Raw genomic sequence first — 26,176 nt, 5'->3', positions numbered from 1 at the left:
GTTGTCCTAACCTCTACCGATGTTGTACAGAAAACACATCCGGTGTACAGGTAAACAAATAACTGGAATATTTCTATGTAAGTTCCCCTTACATGTATATATTCGTTCCCGTTTTATATGTTCATGAAGTATGTCATGTTACTTCTATTGTAATATGTTATAATTTATAAGGTGTGAAATTTGTACACATCATATCATAAGTCTTTAATAAACTAAAACAATATTTATTTGGAAATGAGTTGCTATGTATAATTTCCTATAACTAAACACTTTATATAAAGTATATTAAATGAGTGTTCATTTCATATGAGATATTTTGAAACGCAGAAGTTTAAAGCCGTGAAGATTAACATAATATATATTATGTTAATCTTATCTTTCGACCATGATTTGCCGCTGCATTGCATTTTTTTTTTCATTTTCATCTTCATACAATATCGTCTGTTTGTGAGTTATTTTTGTGTCTGTCTCTCAATCACTTCTTTAATTAATTTTGATTGTGTTTATTTATCTAAATGCGCATAGAAGACAATGATGTAAACAATTGATTGTGATATTTAGCTTCGCCAACTTTGTTTACAAAGTAATTCGGTTTTTTAGAGTTAAGTATTTTCTTATGCGGAATGTTATCCCTTTGGCATGAAAAGCAGTCTCAATCTGTCTGTAAAATGGTACGTTATAAATACAGCGCTATAGTGCTGTACTGTTACAACTATGTTCTTAATTTACGTCATTTGAAGAAACGAATGAAAGCGAAATGATGAAAAAATAAAAGAGTAAATTTATCTCGAAATAGATACATTAATCTAATCGGAAGCTAATTACGTTAAACCCGACCTATTTTCAGACAATATATTGACATCTCGAGAGCTATATAACATGTGAAAACACCTTTCTCACGGCCAAAACACTTTTCTCACGGCCAACTCAACAAATACCTTCGCACTTATCAGCAAGAACTAAAAGCAAAGCCGTGCAAGTACAACAGAACAAAAAATAATTTAAACAGAAGTAGTTGTGATAAAATGTTAGGAAATTTAAATCAATTACATCCAATTAGTCGTGAAGAGTAAGATGACAGAGAGTGGTGTGTCTCTAATGAATGTTTTACGACAGTACTTCTGACCTTGTGAACGTGTTCAGTGATGCGTGTATAGTTAAGATAGGTTTAAAGAAATGGCGTTTTAAAGTGATTTACGTCATAATGTGTGATCTAAATGAGATAAGTGTTGTCTGTATTGGCGAATGAAGTCGGAAAGTACGGTGTAAAGAAGGGTATTAACACAAACATTTGCTCTCAAAATAAAGATTCGACGATAAATCTTACTCTGAGATAAACGATTCGGACAAAATATTCGTGAGTTGAAATTAAAATCCAACACATAAACAGAAATGTATCCTTGAAAGCAAATATTTACAAAACCAGTAAAATAAAGGTACCGATTGCCTATTTTGAACAATGAAGTAAAAAAAAAAGAAATATTTAGATATCGCTCAATTAATACATCTCGTATTGTGAGGAGGCAGCATTTCTACGTGATTAGGACAGAAATGTGCGATAAAGTTATACTAAATAGTACTTGAAAGGCCGAATTACATAACGTAAAATCTATTTAATGCAGCAGCTCATTCGATATCTGATATAAACGTGTGACAGAGGTTCTGCGGATTTTAGATTCTATCACAAACGAAAACCCCCAATCCATTGAGTATAACACACGTCCTTTCCGATCTAAGTAAATCGCCTCTACATCATTATCGCCCATAAGATAGTGAAATACCGTTATATAAGTATTCAAACATTTACCTTCGAGTTGAGATCATGGTCTATCACACAAAGTGAAAACATCGGATAAACACCACTTGACATTCTTCGAGGATTTCACGTTATAAATGTCCTAAGTATTGCTATCACTGGATTTAAACAATAAGTCGACTTTCAAAATGCAGTTCATCGAGGTATAACAATGGATTTGTATAAAGATTCATCTTATAGAATGTAGTTCTTGAAGGGAATTACACCAAGATTCACCTTATGAAAGGCAGTTCTTGAATGGAATGAGTTGGATAAGAAATAATTACTTTATGTTTAAAGCCTGCTAAAGTATATAATTACTTGACTTGAAGAAGAATCTTTAAAAGTAAAGTTCCACCCATTAAAAGGAAGATGGCGGCCGTTGATACCGACCCGGAACATGTGTTTCCTTGGATTGCCATGGAGACAATGGTCTTTACACCTGTGATGGAGTATTAAGGAAACATTCCAGTGATGCGGATTAAGCAGTGACGAGACAATTTACATAAATCGCAGGATGCACCTGTAATCCACGCAGGTTATCCTCGAAAATATGTAAGAGTACAACAACGTAGTGTTTTGGAGTGCATTTTCATTTTCTAAAATTCATTTTGTGAAAACTGTATGAATCTATATTTTAATTTTACCTGAATATTTGCTCTTTAAATCTGTATTATTTAAATATGGCACAACGTATTTGAACATGATTAGCCGAGTTTAAGGTATGCATATCTTTTAAACCATGATGGAATATCTGTAATTTTAAAGCACATTTTAATGAATCCTAACGGCTGATGAAGTCTTGCGATGAATTTTTAACTTCTAAGAATACACTATATAACACTATGGAATGAGTTGACCTTTTATTTTTTTGATGCCATGGTCTTAAAACAGATAAACAAGGTTTTCCATCATTTACCAATAAAACTATGATATATATTTGTAGTAGATAAAACACATTTCTGCTATTTCACATATTTGAGAAATGAAAACAAGAAATTGTCGTCATTAATAAACATCTTACACAAGCTAATTATATAATGAGGGTCCCTCATTAGCTTAATCTACAAATGGACCATTTTAGAGTACCATTAATCGTCGTTAGTCCGGGTGGTAAGACATCAGGTTTGGTGGCATTTGTATACCAATTAATATGTATGTACGCCATGCACTAAATTTATTGATTTTACTGTTATTTTTATATCTTCAAACAATTGTCCTCCAGATTGAGAAACTACACAATTAAAACAGTTCAAATGCCCCTTCTTTTACAAATGTCCGGTCTCTTGGTAATACTCTGGCGTATGGAAACAAAAACCCAGCTATGTAAAATACATCTTGAACTTCCAGTTAAAGTTCATAAGGCCAAATATTTGTAAAAGAAGAGAGATTTGTATTATTTTAATTGTTATTTTATGTTTTACATTTTATAACTGTTTGACGTCATTGAAATACAAAACTCGGAATGTAATCTAAACAAACCACCTAGCGGTTTAATGAAAACCTGTATTAGAAATCTTCAACATAAAAAACGTGTAAAACTAAATATCTATAGAATTCTTCGGGAAATATTTCCTAAGAAATCATTACACTATTACATCAGACAATAAGAAACGACGTTATAAACGGGAACGTCCTTTTCTGGACGTAGGATATGAAAACATTTCTGTTCAAGCTAATGCAAACTGGTATCTCTTCCCCACTTGCATTTCATTTCTCAATCATTAAAAGCTTGTACATCGCATTGAATAATTATTTAAAACACTGATAAAAAAAATGCAAAATCGACAGTCATCCAAATGTCAATTTTGAAAACAGATAATAAAAAACAAGAAGTTAATGAATATAAATTTGTCCAAATCTTTAAAAAATTATTATTTAATCATTCTTTTAATATATATTTTTTAAATTCCTATTAATAGTGCATATTTTAAGACTTTGTGAAATGCGATATAGTATATATCCTTACATCCGCCTTCGTGAAATGTGTAGTATATGTGTTATAATGTTGCATTCACTGTCTAAGTATCTTAATTAAGGTTGAAATCCTGATATCAGAAGAAGGCAAAAAATCTGATCATGTAATCTATCATGATATCCCATCTCTGTCATATTTACACGACATAAATCAGTCTAGCGGGTAAACTGTTCAACATTCTGGAAAAATAAATCAAGAATTAGGCCAGAAAAATCTTCAAGGATGGAATGGAAGTGAAATTCAATTTAAAATAAGTGCAGTTTCTAACAGAGAAAATGTTTTATAAATACCAACCTATCAGACTAAACCGCTACCAAACCAGCTATTATTCCGAGACAAATACCGCCAGCTTCAAGTGCACAATGTCTGGCAATGTTTAATTACAAATGCACACCATAACACATCTTATAAAACTTTTACACCAACTTTCGCGAAATCGTAAGACCATACAGGTGGTCTCATTTGATGGATACGGTTATCTCCCTTATTGAAATAATGGCCTAAAATATACAATAACCCGATATACAAGCACTCTTAAGTTTGAGGAGAGGAAGAGATGCGCGAAACTACACGTGCACCGTACATACAACATAATTAATGGTTCGGCTACATCTGAAACGAAAGTTTGCGTGAGCAATTAGGCAGTGCTAGGGCACATAGATTGGGACAAAGGGCTTCCCTCGGGACTAGAATTTGGGTAATTGTCATAAAAGGCAGAACAGGACCTAGCTGTTCACCGGCCCATTATTACTGTAAGGGTTGTAAGGGAAATGATGTCTGTTTCGGCATACAGAGAAAAGTTAAGGAAGACAGTTTATAGGAACACTACAGAGACAGCTTGTTGATGTGCCGAAACTCAGATAACACATGAAATATATTATAAAAATGTAACCTCATATATATAATGTGATACGCCAGTAGTATTGTAAACTAAACCAAAACGAGCATTTGAATATTCATTAAAATGGTTTACAATCACTGTATTTACACTGTTGTCAAAATAAAGGATAGCTTATTTCCATGGGTGTGTACTCATTGAATTTAATAATACCATTACACAAACTTCTGCCATTGTTTTTTTTTTATTCATTTTCACCTCAAAATATTTCAGCGTAAAAATAAAGTTTACTGATATTGTATAAATATTTGACAAATTAAGCTAGACGTTTCAAAAATTTTACAGTTCAGTCGATATTTATGGACTGATTACAATTCAGTCGCTATCTTGTAAAGTTTTCAATAAATTGTGGTGCAAAACGAAAACTATGACTAAAATCATGTTAATAAACTTATTTGACTCAAATGCCTTTTTTTTTTAGCTTAATCGAAATAATACTTAACATGTCCTCGCACAGTAGGGGCTGATCATAACGTTGTACCATTTATTTGTTAATTACACAATATTATATTTCATAATTTTACAAGTATATAATTTTGATTAACAGAATAACATAATATTTGCATTATCAGAGTTCAAAAGTGATCACTTATCAGGAAAGGAATACACGACATCGAGTGGTAGACATAATTAAGGCCGAGAATCAAATAGATAAAACGTTCCTGTTCCAAAATATTTTATAATATATTACAAGGTCGTAAGAAGATAAGGAAACTATAAGAAAAGAAGCAACTTGTTTTATAAGACCAACTGGAGAAAATAAAACATCTTCTGTTAAAGACATCTATGAAAGTGTGGACAACTCACAACAGTATACAAAAACAACGATACGGAAATCTAGAAAAGTTGACATATCTTTATGTATCCATACACCTCGTTATTAGATAGAGATAGCACTTTATGTATCCATACACCTCGTTATTAGATAGAGATAGCACTAAGACAGAACATGGCCCATGTTTAATCATGTAGACATTTAACGTTTTTCTCAGTAAAAATTGAATCTTGAACGAATTGTGAAACTACGGATATAAACTGGTTTCGAAAGTTGAACTGTGCTATTATATAAATTGAATGAAAATATAGTTTATGATAAATTTTTGGAACTCTGTACTTTTTACAAATCCAGAAATAAACATTTCATAAAGAAAACAGAACAACCAAATTAGTGATAGTCATTTTATTAAAGAAATTCAAACATAGATAGAATTTAAGATAATGTTACATTAACACAAGTATAAACTAGATATCTTTCCACAATCGGCTCCCACCCTGATATCCATGACGTTATCATACAAATAGCGTGTATGTATAATAAATATACTAATTCTGTCTTTGCATACTAAAGAGTTATCTATCCTTGGGATTAGGTATTGATTGTGACATCATATGTTTCCGAGGATAACGTCATATTCTTCATAGAAAATGACGCGAGTTTAGCCCATGAAATAATGACGTCACAATCGATACTTATTGTAAGGGAGATCACTGTGTAATATGCCAAGACCGAATACTTCCATGTCTACCAGAACCACCTTATTACATATAGTGCTGATACAAACATACGAGATCTTCTACATAATGTAAACCACTCCATTTTAGATGGCGTCGTATTTAAGAGCGTGTCGCACCAGGAGCAATACGTACATAAAGAATACATTATGATATTTTTCTTAACCGCAAAAATGCTATTATGGCTTTACTTGATGAAGATTTAGAGAAAATGCTTAACCACAAAAATAGAAGCACACCAGAATGAGTATGCGTAAAGTTTATTATCAGATAATACTATTTTCAAGAAAAAAAATACGAATGTAAAATATTAAATAATGACGGTACAAAATCTTTGTTCGTGTAGGTTTCGTACAAATGTTCGTATAAACAGTAAATGTTAATTCATTCCAAGTACATATTAATTAACTTATTTAATAGACAGCAGACGTAGTGCTATATGATGCAATCGTAGTTAATGTGCTTGTGTTAGGAATTTGATGCATTGCTAACAGAATAAAGTTAGAATAAACTAGATTACAACATTTCATAAACATATATATCAACATGATAGATCGAACACTGTCTTTGTTAATAACTTTAATGATATAAAACATATCCTTTATCGAAATAAATACTTAAAAAGCCCAACTGATAAACATCGGTGTAAATTTGTATTTTATATAAAAACAAATATGAACCGTCGAGAACATTGACAGTATGATCCTCTGGGGATAAGTATTTTATATATGTTATCTGGCAAGGTGTATGGGAACATTTATTTAAAAAATGTATTTGACTTATAAGTGATTATTCTTTTAGATAAACATGTTATCTATATAAGATATAACTGAAGTGCATTTTTTAAACAAAACAACAATTATCTTGAAACACAACACATCGGACTCAATGTGGCCGGGAATGTTTTACCTCGTTTAAATAAAGTGAACTAAAATCAGCGAGAGTAGGAGAACGAAGTGAAGCGGCCTTTCTAACAATATGTCAATAAACATACAGCATGTGATGTTTCGGAGTCAATCATCTTGTACAGACACAGATAAGAAAAGGCGACAGTGCCTTTACTCCGTCCCGAGCTCGTGTAAAGAGTAAAAAAAACCCGGAAATATCTAATTCGTAATTATAAGCCTAAATCCTAACTAACAATAAACCATGTCGTACTACATATGATAAAACAATTAATCTCTTTTACACAGAACTATTTTCATATTTTGTGTTCGTTCAATGTAATCTACCGATCTATGTATGAAGAAATACGACCGCACTAGGACACTATATTACACTTTTAATTTGGCTTATCCCTATACGTAGTTTTTACGTAATTTACGTATTACAAAACTACAGCTACAATTTGTAGAGATTACTAAATATGTTTACAAAACTAAAACGAGATTGAGAATATGACCGCTTGTGAAAACAAACCGTACACATTGGTTGGCATATATTAATGTTTGTGTATAAATGTATGTAATAATTATTTAGCAAATATAGTGCACTACAATGATCATTGACACACACACACCCACACACATATATAGGTATGGTCATTGTCAATCCATATTTAGTAAATGAGGTGACTAGACAAATATTAAAAGATCATACCTCATATTTAAAGTATTTAGTATAGTTTGTATCGTGAGTAAACACAACATCATTGTTATACATTAACCAAGATGGTCAACATCACACATCACTCATTACAATGAGAAAAAAAATCACAGATTGAAATAAACGTTATTGGAAATAAGATTCCAAAACCTATCCACATTTAATGCATCAATATGGTAAACAATAGATTTTTTTAAAGCACTAACTGAAGTTAGAAAAAAAGACTTTTAATTGAACTTTGGAAAGACAATTCAGTCGGAAACTTGTAGCTTATTCTTTTTCTCGATTTATTTCTTATTAACTGCGATACATTTCAGATGCAATATTTTGGATGTTTAACACAAATCTACAATATCTCGAATATATAGTAGAAACTTAAAGGGACAATTCAGTCTAAGAGAACGTTAAAATTTGTACATGTATCGGGAAAAAACCAGTTCTAATGGTAATCAGATCAGTCGGTTTTACTGTGATATGCCTGAAAAGCCCACGGTGGCGACTTGTGTGTGAAATGTTCAAAATCGCTCGCTGTCCGCCATTACACACTGTGGTCAAACTTCTTGTATGCCGAACCCTGTCCCTTGCTCGTAGGGTAATGCAACTTTTGTCTAGAACTGCTCAAATTGCTCTGACAGTAGTGTGTTTACCTTATTAGGTGCATTGTCTTGCCTAAAAATCATTTTATCACCTTCTCAATGGTTATGTAGTTCATTTGTTTAAAGGGCGTGACTTTGGCTCGGGTAAAGGTACAGCGTTCATATTGTACCTGCTTAATCGTATTGATCAACGATTTGATATTTCAACGATATAAATTAAAATACTTAACAATGTCGAGGAATTTATAAATGTTTTACGTTATATGTTTCATAAGAAATGTAGAACAATACATTTATGCTATATTTTGCTTCTTGGTTATGTAAAAGAATTAGCCTGAGTGAATTGTCTCTTTAAACAAACGATGACGACAAATAAATACCTGTATTGCATAGTATACGTTCTCATTGACATGTGTACCAGGGATATCTACAACATCGTAACTTTACAACAATAGAGTAGGGATCCTAATGTATAATAAACTAGAATGGAAATATTCTATAAGATGTCATGGTCAATATAGGATGACATCAAGTCATGTTCACTCTATTCTCCTATCACACTATTCTCTCACTAAACAATGGTAATCATCACACTTCTAGACACGTTAATCTTCACTCTATAAATAGCAGGCTAATCCCTTTGAAATAAATCCGTAGGATTAACGTAGAGAGTAGGTGGAAAGATAAACTTTGGTTTGTGCGATAGCATATTGACCTGATTGTGTTATATTGTGGTACCTTACCACTGATATGGGGGATTAATCATAGCAGACCTCTATAGTATTTCTTCTGTTACAAAGACGAGACGATGGAGCAATTCTCACTGCCGACCTCGACTACTAGATCAGGACAATGAGTGTCATCAATACGCCTAGCCAATCAACAACTGTGATGAATGAAATCAAAATGAAACCTTATACATGAGGCACCCAAAGGGATATTTTATTGTTGGTCATTGGATGCATTTGTGTTTCATGCATATAAATCAAAATGAAATCTATCATGGGGCATTCCAAAGGGTATCTTATTGTTCGGCATTGGATGCATGTCAAGAATGTCAATGAGAAAATTATTGTAACATACTTTTAGATATGGTATAACATATATCATCTTTCATTCTTGGGTGTGGTGGACATTGAAGCAGAGCGAGAACAGATTGATAAATTACTTCTACTAACACTTAGTAAATGCTACAAATGACAACCATTTGCTCTGAAGTTCATATAAAATAAGATATACAATAAATAGAATGTATTAGAAGTTTTAAAGAAACCCCTAGGCTATGATGAAAAAGCAGTTCCGTTTGGTACTTCATAATGTTTTTCAAACAACATCCCCAAAATGCCTAATCCTGACAAAACGCGAAACTAATATATCAACGTGAATAGTATTGAGCAGTTGCAATATTCTGACTTAATTTGCTTTATTACTAATATTTTAGATAGAACATTAAAATTTTAATCAGAAAATATGTGAAAATTAATCAGTTTTAATTTAACGAATATTTTATTTTATAAATAAACATCTTATTGATTCTCATTATATGTTTTAAACTTCGTATTCTTATAGTCAGATAATTTCTAGAATGATGACTGTATCAATAGAAAAGACAAAAGTAAAAAAATAAAACAACATCGGCTGTCATTTGTAAAATAGCAACAATATACGTGTATTGTCCTTATAGTACATATCCGCGTTTCAACAACTGTTGTCTACAAATAAATTAATTCATTAGTAAGCAATTAAACCGTTTAATAGGGCAAGACATCAGCTACGAAGAAACAAATAGATGAATAGAAATGATGTTATTATACCAATAAACGTTATTTGATGTTATTATACCAATAAACGTTATTTGATGTTTTTATACCAATAAACGTTATTTGATGTTATTATACCAATAAACGTTATTTGATGTTATTATACCAATAAACGTTATTTGACGTTATTATACCAATAAACGTTATTTGATCTGCGTTACCCTGCTATCCTCCTTGTCTAACAATGTCAGAAAATATTGATAAATGTGAGCGAAGAGTACTTTCATTCCATTTATTTTTACGTATGAATGAAACCACCTTGAATTAAAGACTACCAGGGGACTGCCGGTCTATTCATACATGCATAAAATACTCATTAGACACATTAATTAATGACTACAAGGATACAAAACATCGTTGCGCCTGACATTTCAATTTCAATTTCTGTGTTTCGGAACATTAATTCGAGAGAGTAAGTACTTTAAATCATTCAAATCAACTTAGCAATGACAGAGAACGTTTGTAAATAACTGAGATGGGTTTTACTTTTGACGTCCACTTTGGAAATATTTCTATAAGAAATTAATTTGAAAGTTATCAAATCTGATGAGAGTGATTTGCTGGATTATATTACGTGTCGTATTACCTATCACAGTCGTTCAAAAAGGCTTCACATAGGTAAATCTTCCTTGGATTTAAGATACATAGCCAACAAGTGCACGTGTCTTTTTGTGATAACTTGCTGAATGTTCATACCGCAGAGTAGTTAAGACATACTCACCTACGCAGACTTGGTGCTCAATTCCACATATATTTCATGCTTACATGGTACTACTAAATCACAAAAAAATATATGCAACGTCACATATACTGTTCTAATTGAATAACAATTAATCGAAAGAAGAATAATGCTCCAAAAATGGTTTTTAGCACCACTCGCGAAAAAAATCTAAATTCAATGAAATGTTTAGAAAGCAAAATCAAACAATAATAAAATTGAATTTTAACTGTTTGGGGAAATTGTATACTGTAAACCCACTTTCTTTCACGTGCGATTTGTTTTCGCGATTCAAGTAAATTCGCAAAAGATCTTTTCCGCGAATTACAAAGATCTTTTCCGTGAATTACAAATATCTTATCCGCAAATTACAAAGATCTTGTCCGCGAATTACGAAAATCTTGTCCGTGAATTACAAAGATATAAAATTGTAAAGACCTTGTCCGCAAATTACCGTCTACAAGCAATTTCCATTCAATTTTTCAATCAACGAATTTTGAACTTAACAACCATGATCTAAAATGAAAATCGTAAAATTCCATAGCCGCGAAAGAAAGTTGTTTTATATTATACTCATTTACCCATAACAGTGTGTGCTGTTGAAGAGTTAGCCAATCTTCAAGATAATACCCAAGGCAGTGTTTGGTTATAAATAAAACAATAATTTGACTATAACAACAATGTTCCTTTGTTCTTTCAACAATTAAACCATTATTGAGCAATTGATCCACATGATATTAAAACAAATTTTAGCTGTACATAAAAATCTATAAAAACAAGAGAGAACTTAGATCTATCAGTGTTATGAATTCGAAATATGTACGACAATTTGAAATGTTAACGGAGTATTTTGTTTTTGTAATGATGATAGAAGAGCTGACTTCATAAGATCTACTGTATCTCAGTATTAGAGACAAGTCTATATCAACAATAAGCACAGAAACAGTAATATTTCACCTCAACAGACTAAATGCTTCACTTTTAAAGATTTTTTTTTATCTAATTTTTCTAAAGTAAAGCGTTGATTATTGCGATAATTAAATGTTAAGTGTATAATGTTATTCTTTCACAACGACGTTTAAGTGGTGATTTATCAAGGTTTTTTTTTCATATTATGAAATTATTGAAATAAAAAATAATCGATATTTTTTTGTCTTGCAATTAAAAACGGATTTTAGTTTGACGTAAGGACTTACTGAAGAGTGCAAATTCAGTGATTTTAACATTGGTTGTAATACTAACATTCTACAATTTCATCATGATTATAAATCCTTCAAAAGAACAGGCTTTAATATCATATTAACGATGTGGTATGATTCTTTGAACAATATGGCATTGTGTTCTCACGAAGAGGATATGAACCAGCTAATATATACAACGCTATGACCCTCTGATCTGTGCTATCCATTGCACATATTAACCCCTGGCTATCTTAGGCTATACTTTGGAGAAGGACTGGAACTCCGGTATCCGACGTCTCCTGAATACGTTCAGCCAGTTGATACAAGAACCCCTGCCGCACACTTCTCTGTAGGCGACAATCTCTGGCCGCATCTGGATTCTGGAAAGACACAAACACATCAATTTGATGAGCCTACTTACTTATTTGTGGTTGAGTAGAACAATGTGCTGTAAACCAACTGTTTTTCATGTACGATTTCCTTCCGCGAATTTCACAATTCCTGTAGTTCATGTCCGCGAATTAATATCGGCACCACTTGTATTAATAAGGATTCCCATCCATATACTACATCCGTGAATAGCAATCTTCGCAAAGATGGATTGAAAGGTAAAAATCGCGATATTGAGTAATTGAGACGTTGATTTACAGTATAGAAGCTGGAAAGATATTGTCCTTTGAAGAACAACAGGTTATAATATTTTTCTGACAAAGTGTATTATATGTTGGGAGGAACTTCAAGCTGTTGAAAAGATACCGCTTGACAAGAAAGGCATGACAAGGTTTAGAAGAAAGCAAATATAAAGCATAATATTTTCTTGATTAAGAAGAGTGCAGACGAATATTTGCTTTAAAATGTAAGTACATATTTAAAACCCGAATTGAATTTTTTCGTCCAACCGAGGATATTTTTAGAGAATAACGAAATAATATTTGCTCAAGAAGATTGCTTCATTGGAAAAAGGAAGAACATACAATGTTGTACAACACAGATAAAACGTGGGATATGTCATTTGTTGTTGGGAGTGAGATGCACTCTTCTCTTGTTCCACAAATAATTTCCGTAGACATTGTTGATGGGCAAGGCTGGACAGAGCAATGTTATCTTGTTCTCTTTAACATCCTCTAAAGTACAGGTGTCCTACTGAAGGGGTCAAATGTTGCCAAGTATCTCTGTATTAATTATCAGTGCCTGACACATAAATATATCAGCAAGAATCAAAAAGGGTATTCATAACAGGCTGGGTTTACTAAGGTAGCACGACTGTGGCGTGATGTCACGTGACTGTGCTTTATATTGTACATATATAACATTTATGTATGATCTATTTAAAACTATAGAAAAGGTGTATATATTAATTGTATTCATTGAATAATAATCATTATGTAGTCTGAACATATTTAGCTGACCAGACATGATACGTCAAAGATAAGGTAGATGAGAGCTCTGGTTTAAACTCTAACAGGTATTGCCAAAACTGTCTTCATCTTAGAGAGTAAATAAACATAAAACACGAGAGAAAATTCTCAGACAATTGCGTACCTGAAGGAATGTCATACCTCCAAGCTAGCGAGTTCAGTGCCACACGTAAGGTCAGCTCTACCTAGAAGCAGTGTTTAACCTTGGGAGATCCTACCCGAGGAAAGGTCATATACCTAGAAGAAGCTGGCCACACGAAAACACTGACATTTGTGGTAATTTTCTAATCATCTGTCTGGGTTCGTGACAATAAGTTGTCTGCAATCATATCTATATGCTTATGACTGTCATCTTAAACAGAGATGGGCATAGCTCAAATCATCAGACATGGCGCAGTACTGAGTCCAATTGTTATCTACAGACACAATTTTATAAATATTTCATGGATACTCCCTCACACAAAGGACACACGATTCAAACTCGGTCGTCATACACCTGCAGTGGTAATCAATGCCTTATAATGCCATCTAATTATAATACTAAAGTTATAATTACAAATCTAAATTATAATCACCTCAAAGTCGTGTATCAATACTACTGGCGCAATTTGTTATAAACACCCAATTGGATATCATAATTATTATTGCCGTCACAATACAGTATTCTGTCAGCAACAAGCATCTTCCTATTTTTATCAAGTCTTTAAGATATTGTGTAAAATTCGGTAATAAGTCTTGCTTGTAACTTTCCCAAAAACATCGATGTATAGTGATTGATCTGACTTTGGAAAAATCAATTAAATGCGTAATGTTAGACAGTCCTTGAAAAGCTCTGACAATTACAATGTAGTCGGCTATTTTACAGACTATCGACAGTCCTTGAAAAGCTCTGACAATTACAATGTAGTCGGCTATTTTACAGACTATCGACAGTCCTTGAAAAGCTCTGACAATTACAATGTAGTCGGCTATTTTACAGACTATCGACAGTCCTTGAAAAGCTCTGACAATTACAATGTAGTCGGCTATTTTACAGACTATCGACAGTCCTTGAAAAGCTCTGACAATTACAATGTAGTCGGCTATTTTACAGACTATCGACAGTCCTTGAAAAGCTCTGACAATTACAATGTAGTCGGCTATTTTACAGACTATCGACAGTCCTTGAAAAGCTCTGACAATTACAATGTAGTCGGCTATTTTACAGACTATCGACAGTCCTTGAAAAGCTCTGACAATTACAATGTAGTCGGCTATTTTACAGACTATCGACAGTCCTTGAAAAGCTCTGACAATTACAATGTAGTCGGCTATTTTACAGACTATCGACAGTCCTTGAAAAGCTCTGACAATTACAATGTAGTCGGCTATTTTACAGACTATCGACAGTCCTTGAAAAGCTCTGACAATTACAATGTAGTCGGCTATTTTACAGACTATCGACAGTCCTTGAAAAGCTCTGACAATTACAATGTAGTCGGCTATTTTACAGACTATCGACAGTCCTTGAAAAGCTCTGACAATTACAATGTAGTCGGCTATTTTACAGACTATCGACAGTCCTTGAAAAGCTCTGACAATTACAATGTAGTCGGCTATTTTACAGACTATCGACAGTCCTTGAAAAGCTCTGACAATTACAATGTAGTCGGTATTTTACAGACTATCGACAGTCCTTGAAAAGCTCTGACAATTACAATGTACGGCTATTTACAGACTGAGTCGGCTATTTTACAGACTATCGACAGTCTTGACAAACTTAAACTCTGACAATTACAATGTAGTCGGCTATTTTATCAGACTATCGACAGTCCTTGAAAAGCTCTGACAATTACAATGTAGTCGGCTATTTTACAGACTATCGACAGTCCTTGAAAAGCTCTGACAATTACAATGTAGTCGGCTATTTTACAGACTATCGACAGTCCTTGAAAAGCTCTGACAATTACAATGTAGTCGGCTATTTTACAGACTATCGACAGTCCTTGAAAAGCTCTGACAATTACAATGTAGTCGGCTATTTTACAGACTATCGACAGTCCTTGAAAAGCTCTGACAATTACAATGTAGCCGGCTATTTTACAGACTATCGACAGTCCTTGAAAAGCTCTGACAATTACAATGTAGTCGGCTATTTTACAGACTATCGACAGTCCTTGAAAAGCTCTGACAATTACAATGTAGCCGGCTATTTTACAGACTATCGACAGTCCTTGAAAAGCTCTGACAATTACAATGTAGTCGGCTATTTTACAGACTATCGACAGTCCTTGAAAAGCTCTGACAATTACAATGTAGCCGGCTATTTTACAGACTATCGCACAGTCCTTGAAAAGCTCTGACAATTACAATGTAGCCGGCTATTTTACATGCTATTACGACTGTCTTGAAAGCTCTGACAATTACAATGTAGCGGCTATTTTACAGACTATCGACAGTCCTTGAAAAGCTCTGACAATTACAATGTAGTCGGCTATTTTACAGACTATCGACAGTCCTTGAAAAGCTCTGACAATTACAATGTAGTCGGCTATTTTACAGACTATCGTCAGTCCTTGAAAAGCTCTGACAATTACAATGTAGTCGGCTATTTTACAGACTATCGACAGTCCTTGAAAAGCTCTGACAATTACAATGTAGTCGGCTATTTTACAGACTATCGTCAGTCCTTGAAAAGCTCTGACAATTACAATGTAGCCGGCTATTTTACAGACTATCGTCAGTCCTTGAAAAGCTCTGACAATTACAATGTAGTCGGCTATTTTACAGACTATCGACAGTCCTTGAAAAGCTCTGACAATTACAATGTAGTCGGCTATTTTACAGACTATCGTCAGTCCTTGAAAAGCTCTGACAATTACAATGTACCGGCTATTTTACAGACTATCGTCAGTCCTTGAAAAGCTCTGACAATTACAATGTAGTCGGCTATTTTACAGACTATCGACAGTCCTTGAAAAGCTCTGACAATTACAATGTAGTCGTCTATTTTACAGACTATCGACAGTCCTTGAAAAGCTCTGACAATTACAATGTAGTCGTCTATTTTACAGACTATCTATGGTCGCTAAAATCTGATGGTGAGTAATGGAAACTTTTTCATCCAGATCCATATTGCCAGCTTATTAAGATTTTTTAAAATCAATAAATCACGAAAAATAACATGAACACATATTGCAGAAGGACTTTCACAACAGTTTCTATTTCTAATATATCGTACTTTTAAGCATTTATATCTTACATCATTTCATCAAGATCAAATTTTCTCAATTTTAGTAAAAATTGCAAGAAAATAATCGGCTTTTCTAACTTCCATTCTACTAAGTTAAACGGTTAAGTCTGAAAGCTAGGTCCTAGTATGGACATGTGAAAGTGTTGTCTATGTAACCTTGACCTTGTGAATCTGTTGTATGTTATAATCAGTTCAAGGTTAGACAAGCGATAGACAGACAAATGAACAGAGGAATCATTAGCGTAAAGGTATTTGGTATCTGGAGACGTAGAGTAGAAATGGAGAAACACCACTAACAAAAACACATTGTACTAAAATCTTCTAATTTCAACATGTGTTTTCGTTTTTTCACAAATCTTCAAGGCCAGTTCTTACTTTTTCGCAATGTACCTGTGAATTTAACCATCCATTCTTCCTGGATAATTACACAATTTTTGAATATTTGAAAGGCAGTCTCAGCAATAAAATCTGTTTTTATCAGTATTGTATGGTTTTGTTTGTAATGAATTAGCCATTTGGTATCCCCAGCGGAGCCGGAATGATCCAGTCTGATTTGGTTTCTCGTTTTTAACTGTCCTCGTATGATTTGTATCATCCAATGAAGCAAAACAGAAATAATAAAAATATTAGTTTTAACTGATTTTCTATTACATTGAAATAATTTATCAAATGTTATATTAACTAACTAGGACTGACATTACAACAAAGATTTGAAACCTATTTAAAGTAGTATATAGGAGATGAAATTGCACGTCATACAAAAACCATTAACTTAATAAATCATATCATCTTTAATTCCGAACAAACAAAAATCAACTTCATCAAATTAACATCTGAATTAGTTATTCTCGCCTTAAAAAGTGTAATTGACGCGAAAACCATCACACAATTATAACTTTCAAATAAGCATGCAGCTGAGTGATTTGGAATACTTTAAAACCAAGAGGTAAAAAACGTTCTCTACGACATGTTACAACGTATACTCAGGTTAATGTAGTGTAACGAAGAACCTTGATCCGCTCATGGCAGGTTCAGATTAATTGTTACGATGGTAAAATATGAACAAAGTTCTAGACATATTGGCATTCCTATCACATTAATGCAGTACGTATTGATGTGCCTGCTCCGTCATTATAAACAACGGGAACCGGTATTAAAACAATCCTATCCTTCCACCAAGTCTCTTTTACATTATAGACGGAATAATCAATCCGTATTCACAGATCATGTTTGGGGTTTATAGATGTAAGGGAATACATGCTATTGCTACTGCAGAATGTAAGAACTTTGCCAAGGTTGGGGAAAATGGGGCACAAATCTTAATTAAATTGACATCCGTTTTTTCAGCTGGCATGAGAATCGGCCATCAAATTAAAGCTTATATCTATAGCCTTTCTGACAATAGATTTCTGATCCTCCTCTAAATCAGTCTGTTTTCACACATTCCACACTGATTCTAATGCATACCTTAACCACTACATGCTTTAGAGAACATTTCAGTTTACTTTAATTTTATTACTACATGATTTCTTGCATATCTTTGCCATTACATCCTCGAAAGAAGCATTAGAATATGTATAAGAAAGGTCTTGAAAACATTCTTTATATGACATCATCAGTGATACATAGAGCATTCCACCTGGTTACAAAACACTTCAATAAGGAAATGATGTGGATACTGGCAAAAACATTGTTAGTATATCTAACCTAGAAGAACGCAGAACTGAAAGTCTTTGAGTATCAATCACTTACGCTCGGGCAAGAAACCGCTTTCTTCACACGAATGACATCTTGCTGCACGCAAGAGAACCAGAAGATGTTGGGCGGAAAACCAAGTCTTTCTTACATGACTCGCTCAAAGATAGAACCCAAAGCCATTGTAACATTTTCCACTCTAAACTCAAGACAGAAACCAAGGCTTTCTTCATAGTGATAAGCAATCTCGAATCAAGAAAGAACAGAAACCAAGACTTCCTTTTGCTCCTATCATACCAGAACCGAATCCTTTTTCACGAGGGCCTGTTCTCACCTCAGCACAGATTCCTTGCTTTCGTCGGTGGTGAATATTTTCACCTCATGAATAAAATCCAAAACCCTTTTCATATGGCTGGAAGTTAAGCTGAACTGGAGCCCAAAACCTCAATCATCTAAGGGACAGCTTTCAAAGCTATCATGATTTCGTGCAATGAGTGGAACTTTCCTCAAAGAGATGAATACTTTGGCTAGAGAGAAACCTTATAGACCAAAACTAATTTTGAATTATCATTAAAAGTATTATACTAACACAAGATATTACATGCTTGGAATCTTTGCTTATTTTAAGAGTAAATCATTCAGAAATGACCAGCACCTTTTCTGGATAATTTGGTCACTTAGTCTATTTTATAGTTTAGGGTGTGGATGGACCTCTTAATGCCTTGAGTTCATGGTATTCAAACGAAAAATCAATAAGCCCATCATTCAATTACAATGTATCCTGATAAAAATATAATCATTTCCCATTTTTTCTAAAGAACATTTTAAGAGTTTACCAATCTGACAGAATTAATTTAACATTGAAATGTAAACTGGATTGACTTATTCCTCGCTTAGCCTTGGGAACCATAAAGGTACCATTAAATCTCCACGTTCTTACCGTCATCAAAGCTGCTGCCAAGTCTGTGGGGAGCACCTGTTATAGGTGGGAAAACTTATAAAGATGACACACATCAAAGTGTCTTTTATCAATAATTCATATCGTCAAAGAACCTTGGAGGACGGTGTCGATTTCTACATCTAGTTTTATTCATCAACATAAAATGTTATATGTCAGAAGCACAATAGGGTACTGAGTTTCTGGTCATGATTCAAACTGTCTGGAATCTGATAATGTTGGAGAAATATATTGCGCCTAACAGATATTATTTCGTGAAAATCTGACTTATAAGATTGTGACAGGACGGTTGTTGATTAGTGAAATTTTATTTTTTGTTTATTCTTAAAAATATCCAATTTTGTTGAGTTAGTATTAGGCCGAGAAGTTGTAAACAACAAATTCTACAAGGTTAATATTCACTTTTGTAACCCCCCCCCCTTTTTAATAAAAAAACTTTATTTGTACACAGTATTTATTTTGACCTTATTATCAAAAAAGTACATACATAGAAATAAACAATGAAAGTTTGCTATTTATAATTGAATAAACAAATAAAGTAAAAAAAAAATCGAAATATGAAATCATGAAAACCATGTAGTTTCAAAGAAAAAAATAGAATTATACATTTAATGGTGCTTATGCTTCAAATAAACAAAATAACTTTTTTTGTTTTGTTCATTACACTCTAAAGAACTGACAAATACTTCGATGTGTTTCTTTCATAATCTTCATCCCGCACACAGCCAACTCATCCTAATATGATATTCACCTTCACTAACTGGACGTTTTGCCTTACAACACGAGGTCTACCTCAGCTACATTGCTGATACCTCTGGTGGATCGGCTCTCGGTAGAGGCCATAGACAGAGGGGCACTGACCGCTGTAAGGTGTAGAGGGTACTTACAGCCTCACATTCTGTTGGATGTCACCAATTAATTTAGGCCGATGCCTAACATCTTTGAAGTGTCTTCCACTCACCCAGAATAATGGCTAAATTGCCTTAGTGGGCATAACATCAGGGCCAGATCAGGTAGTACCGGTCAAACCACCTACACTAAACATCAAACCAACGTCCTTTAATCACGTTTCTATCCCGAAATACGACCAATTCAGAAGGGATCTGGTTCTGATACACATAATCTACATCTCTTGAGGCTTCGATAGACAAAACAGACACAAAATGTGCTTAATGGGCGAATGTGGGTCTATCCTGAGAGGCTTCTGATTAAAATGATAAAATGATATAGAAGTTTTTATAAATGTTTTTGTATACTTATGAGTTCCACTTTTACCGTTAATTAACTTGTCTGACCTAAAACACCTAGATCCTTAGAATCAAGAAAGGTCAAAAGGTCACAGGTATAATTAAACAGTTCTCAATATCACTAGAAACACAATCGTCCTTTCCAGAACAAAGTTGAACCTTTTTATTGAAATACTGTACGATGTTTCCAGATGTTTTGATTTTTTCTGAGCACGCCTCCAGGTAATAACTGCAATGGCTTGCTGTGCATGGCCACATGGTTTCAATACTTTAATAGAAAGAATGTGAGCAAACTAGGTAGAGGTATACATGTATGTATATAGGAATGTTAGGTAGGAATGTTAGATACAAAGTTGGTAGAGATTTACCTGTATGTATATAGGAATGTTAGGTAGGAATGTTAAATACAAATTTGGTAGAGATTTACCTGTATGTATATAGGAATGGTAGGTAAGAATGTTGGATACAAAGTTGGTAGAGATTTACCTGTATGTATATAAGAATGTTAGGTAGGAATGTTGGATACAAAGTTTGTAGAGATTTACCTGTATGCATATAGAAATGTTACGTAGGAATGTTAGATACAAAGTTGGTAAAGGTATACATGTATGTATATAGGAATGTTAGGTAGGAATGTTAGATACAAAGTTGGTAGAGATTTACCTGTATGTATATAGGAATGTTAGTAGGAATGTTAGATACAAAGTTGGTAGAGATTTACCAGTATGTATATAGGAATGTTAGGTAGAAATGTTAGATACAACGTTTGTAGAGATTTACCTGTATGTATATAAGAATGTTAGGTAGAAATGTTGGATACAAAGTTTGTAGAGATTTACCTGTATGTATATAGGAATGCTAGGTAGGAATGTCAGATACAAAGTTGGTAGAGATTTACCTGTATGTATATAGGAATGGTAGGTAAGAATGTTGGATACAAAGTTGGTAGAGATTTACCTGTATGTATATAAGAATGTTAGGTAGGAATGTTGGATCGTTGGTAGAGATTTACCTGTATGTATTTAGGAATGTTAGGTAGGAATGTTAGATACAAAGTTGGTAGAGATTTACCTGTATGTATATAGAATGTTAGATAAGTTGGTAGAGATTTACTGTATGTATTAGGAATGTTAGTAGAATGTTAGATACAAAGTTGGTAGAGATTTACCTGTATGTATATAGGAATGTAGTTAGGTAGGAATGTTAGATACAAAGTTTGTAGAGATTTACCTGTATGTATTAGGAATGTTAGGTGTAGGAATGTTGGATACAAAGTTGGTAGAGATTTACCTGTATGTATATAGGAATGTTAGGTAGGAATGTTAGATACAAAGTTGGTAGAGATTTACCTGTATGTATATAGGAATGTTAGGTAGGAATGTTAGATACAAAGTTGGTAGAGATTTACCTGTATGTATATAGGAATGTAGTAGAATGTTGATACAAAGTTGAGATACGAATTTAGTGTAGAATGTTTGGTAGAGATTTACCTGTATGTATATAGGAATGTTAGGTAGGAATGTTAGATACAAATTTGGTAGAGATTTACCTGTATGTATTAGGAATGTTAGGTAGGAATGTTAGATACAAGTTGGTAGAGATTTACCTGTATGATATAGAAATGTTAGTTAGGAATGTTAGATAAGTGGTAAGTTACTGTATGTATAAGGAATGTTAGTAGAATGTTAGATACAAAGTTGGTAGAGATTTACCTGTATGTATATAGGAATGTTAGTAGAATGTTAGATACAAGTTGGTAGAGATTTACCGTATGTATATAGGAATGTTAGGTAGAAATGTTAGATACAAAGTTTGTAGAGATTTACCTGTATGTATATAGAATGTTAGGTAGAAATGTTGGATACAAAGTTTGTAGAGATTTACCTGTATGTATATAGGAATGTAGGTAGAATGTAGATACAAAGTTGGTAGAGATTTACCTGTATGTATATAGGAATGTTAGGTAGGAATGTTGGATCGTTGGTAGAGATTTACCTGTATGTATTTAGGAATGTTAGGTAGGAATGTTAGATACAAAGTTGGTAGAGATTTACCTGTATGTATATAGAAATGTTAGATACAAAGTTGGTAGAGATTTACCTGTATGTATTTAGGAATGTTAGGTAGGAATGTTAGATACAAAGTTGGTAGAGATTTACCTGTATGTATATAGGAATGTTAGGTAGGAATGTTAGATACAAATTTGGTAGAGATTTACCTGTATGTATTTAGGAATGTTCGGTAGGAATGTTAGATACAACGTTGGTAGAGATTTACCTGTATGTATATAGGAATGTTAGGTAGAAATGTTGGATACAAAGTTTGTAGAGATTTACCTGTATGTATATAGGAATGCTAGGTAGGAATGTCAGATACAAAGTTGGTAGAGATTTACCTGTATGTATATAGGAATGGTAGGTAAGAATGTTGGATATAAAGTTGGTAGAGATTCATCTGTATGTATAAAGGAATGTTAGGTAGGAATGTGAGATACAAAGTCGGTAGAAATTTACCTGTATGTATATAGAAATGTTAGATACAAAGTTGGTAGAAATTTACCTGTATGTACAAAGAAATTCTAGGTAGGAATGTTGGATACAAAGTTTGTAGAGATTTTCCTGTATGTATATAAGAATGCTAGGTAGGAATGTCAGATACAAAGTTGGTAGAAATTTACCTGTATGTATATAGGAATGGTAGGTAAGAATGTTGGATACAAAGTTGGTAGAGATTTACCTGTATGTATATAAGAATGTTAGGTAGGAATGTTGGATACAAAGTTTGTAGAGATTTACCTGTATGTATATAGAAATGTTACGTAGGAATGTTAGATACAAAGTTGGTAGAGGTATACATGTATGTATATAGGAATGTTAGGTAGGAATGTTAGATACAAAGTTGGTAGAGATTTACCTGTATGTATATAGGAATGTTAGGTAGGAATGTTAGATACAAATTTGGTAGAGATTTACCTGTATGTATTTAGGAATGTTAGGTAGGAATGTTAGATACAAAGTTGGTAGAGATTTACCTGTATGTATTTAGGAATGTTCGGTAGGAATGTTAGATACAACGTTGGTAGAGATTTACCTGTATGTATATAGGAATGTTAGGTAGAAATGTTGGATACAAGGTTTGTAGAGATTTACCTGTATGTATATAGGAATGTTAGATACAAAGTTGGCAGAGATTTACCTGTATGTACATAGGAATATTAGGTAGGAAATACAAAGCTAGTAGAGATTTACCTGTATGTATATAGGAATGACAGATACAACGTTGGTAGAGATTTACCTGTATGTATATAGGAATGTTAGATACAAAGTTGGTAGAGATTTACCTGTATTTATAGGAATGTTAGGTAGGAATGTTAGATACAACGTTGGTAGAGATTTACCTGCATGTATATAGGAATATTAGGTAGGAAATACAAAGTTAGTAGAGATTTACCTGTATGTATATAGGAATGTCAGATACAAAGTTGGTAGAGATTTACCTGTATCTATAGGAATGTTAGGTACAAAGTTGGTAGAGAATTACCTGTATGTATTTAGGAATGTTAGGTACAAAGTACGTAGAGATTCACCTGTATGTATATAGAAATGTTAGGTAGGAATGTCATATACAAAGTTGGTAGAGATTTACCTTTATGTATAGAGGAATTCTAGGTAGGAATGTAATACATGAATGTATATAGGTTTTGCTAACATTTTCACTTGGGTGAACTGTCATCTACTGTCATCTACACAACATTCTACCTGTTTGTCCAGGGATCTTAAGTCATCATTTAACAGGCATTGGATAAAACTGACTGAACTGATAACGATAATATCTGAATGGATAACATAGATTAACAATGCTCAATAAATGTTAAGGGAGATAACTCATGCTAAACAAATGAATAAAGGAGGGTACCGGTATCTATGTTAACTAGGGGATAGGGCTTGTTGAATTAATTGGTAGTAGAAGAGCTTATTCAGTCACATTATATCAATGATATAACCACTATTGACTGAATTTGAAAGGGAGATTAGTCCTGCTAACTAAAATGATAAGGGAGATAACTCATGTTGACTGAGCTGATAAGTGATATTACTCCTCGTAGTGAATAAGCTGTTAGGGGGAATAAATTCTGCTGAATAAAATTGAAAGGGAGATAATTCATATTGACATAAATGATAAAGGCGGCAAATCCTGCTGAAAAACTTGCTGAGGGAGATAACTCCTGGTGAAAAGGGAGATAATTTAACCTTACCTAATAGATAATGAAGACAAATCACATTGCCTTATCTGATAGGTGATATAAATTAGAAATACCCGAAAGGGCACAATTACATTTGTAGCCAAAAAAAGAAACTAAAATTACTTAATAATATACTGAGGTAAAGTAACCAATAAGAACATACACTTAATGGGAGATAACTCATGCTCAGGTAACTAACATAACTCAAACACAACAAATTAATTAATCATAAAACAAACAATCCTCAAGTAACAAGTTTATATTCAATCATCTATCAAGATTATAATCAACATGCAATGTAAAATTCATTGCATTCCAAATTATCAAACACAAAAATATTATTGGTGACTACCATTAATTTGATCTGAGAGATCATTCTAAATAGGACATGCCATATTAAAACCAAAAATAACTTCATCATTTCAGAAAACAAATTGATTCTAAAACCCTTCCATCTAACCTGTTATTTATTGGTATAGAAGTCTAAAGACACAGGACCCCTTCAACTAAAAACTAAATCTCAACATTCTTGAGGATGAAATTTTCCCACAGTCTCCTGGGAGGAAAAAGATATATATCCACACATTTATACATGCTGAAGCTATGAGATAATGCATAATGTAATTAAGCCGTGTATCTGCCTTGATCTCAGAATAGACCACCTGACTACGCAATGCGCTGCGAACACCGCAGAAGCACCACTGATAACTCAACAGGTTCCTTTCCAGTTTTATCTGTTTTTCCTTTCTAAAGAGCAATTTTGACATAACGCAATATTCAGCTAGCTTGAGTAGTCCTACCAATGTAACACGTGAAATTTCACACCTTCTTGTTTACGAGATAATTATTAAAAGGAGCCATCACTTCGGGACATATATTAAATATTTACCCCTCAGAAATCCCTAGAAAAGAGGAAAGCAATTCAGCCCATTGAGATAACAGATTTAACGACTGAAAAGAGTCGAAAGAATATAATTTGATTTCACTTGGAGAGCTCTTAAGGGTTTATCCATCTATTTTTACATGCCATCCACACATGAGAGTTGTTTAAGAAGACTAATTTTCAATTTAATAAAATAATTTCTTGTAAACTGTTTTAAATCCTGCATTAGACATTTAGTGAGTGCCAAGCTATTAGCCTCCGTTATGTGTATAAACACCCAGTTAAATGTCAGTTTTGCACATTAATCAGAGATTGTTTTTATATTCGTTACTAAATCATTAATCTCTAAAACTTCCACCAATTTACCTAAGCTTTGTGTGAAAGGTCATTAAAGAGG

At 33.3% G+C, this 26,176-nt stretch overlaps 1 protein-coding gene across 1 annotated transcript in view; it reads right to left on the bottom strand.

Annotated features, from left to right (window-relative positions):
* Positions 1-5,836: 5,836 nt before the first annotated feature.
* Positions 5,837-26,176, bottom strand: part of LOC138326006 (palmitoyltransferase ZDHHC21-like) — a 40,187-nt gene continuing 19,847 nt past the window's right edge. The window contains exon 8 of the mRNA XM_069272086.1: positions 5,837-12,483. Within this exon, the coding sequence (XP_069128187.1) occupies positions 12,360-12,483 (124 nt within the window). The 3' untranslated portion in view covers positions 5,837-12,359. The remainder of the gene's footprint in view (positions 12,484-26,176) is intronic.

Source organism: Argopecten irradians, chromosome 6 (genome assembly GCF_041381155.1).
Source record: "Argopecten irradians isolate NY chromosome 6, Ai_NY, whole genome shotgun sequence".
NCBI lineage: Eukaryota > Metazoa > Mollusca > Bivalvia > Pectinida > Pectinidae > Argopecten > Argopecten irradians.
This window is presented reverse-complemented; position numbering and strand designations above follow the sequence as displayed.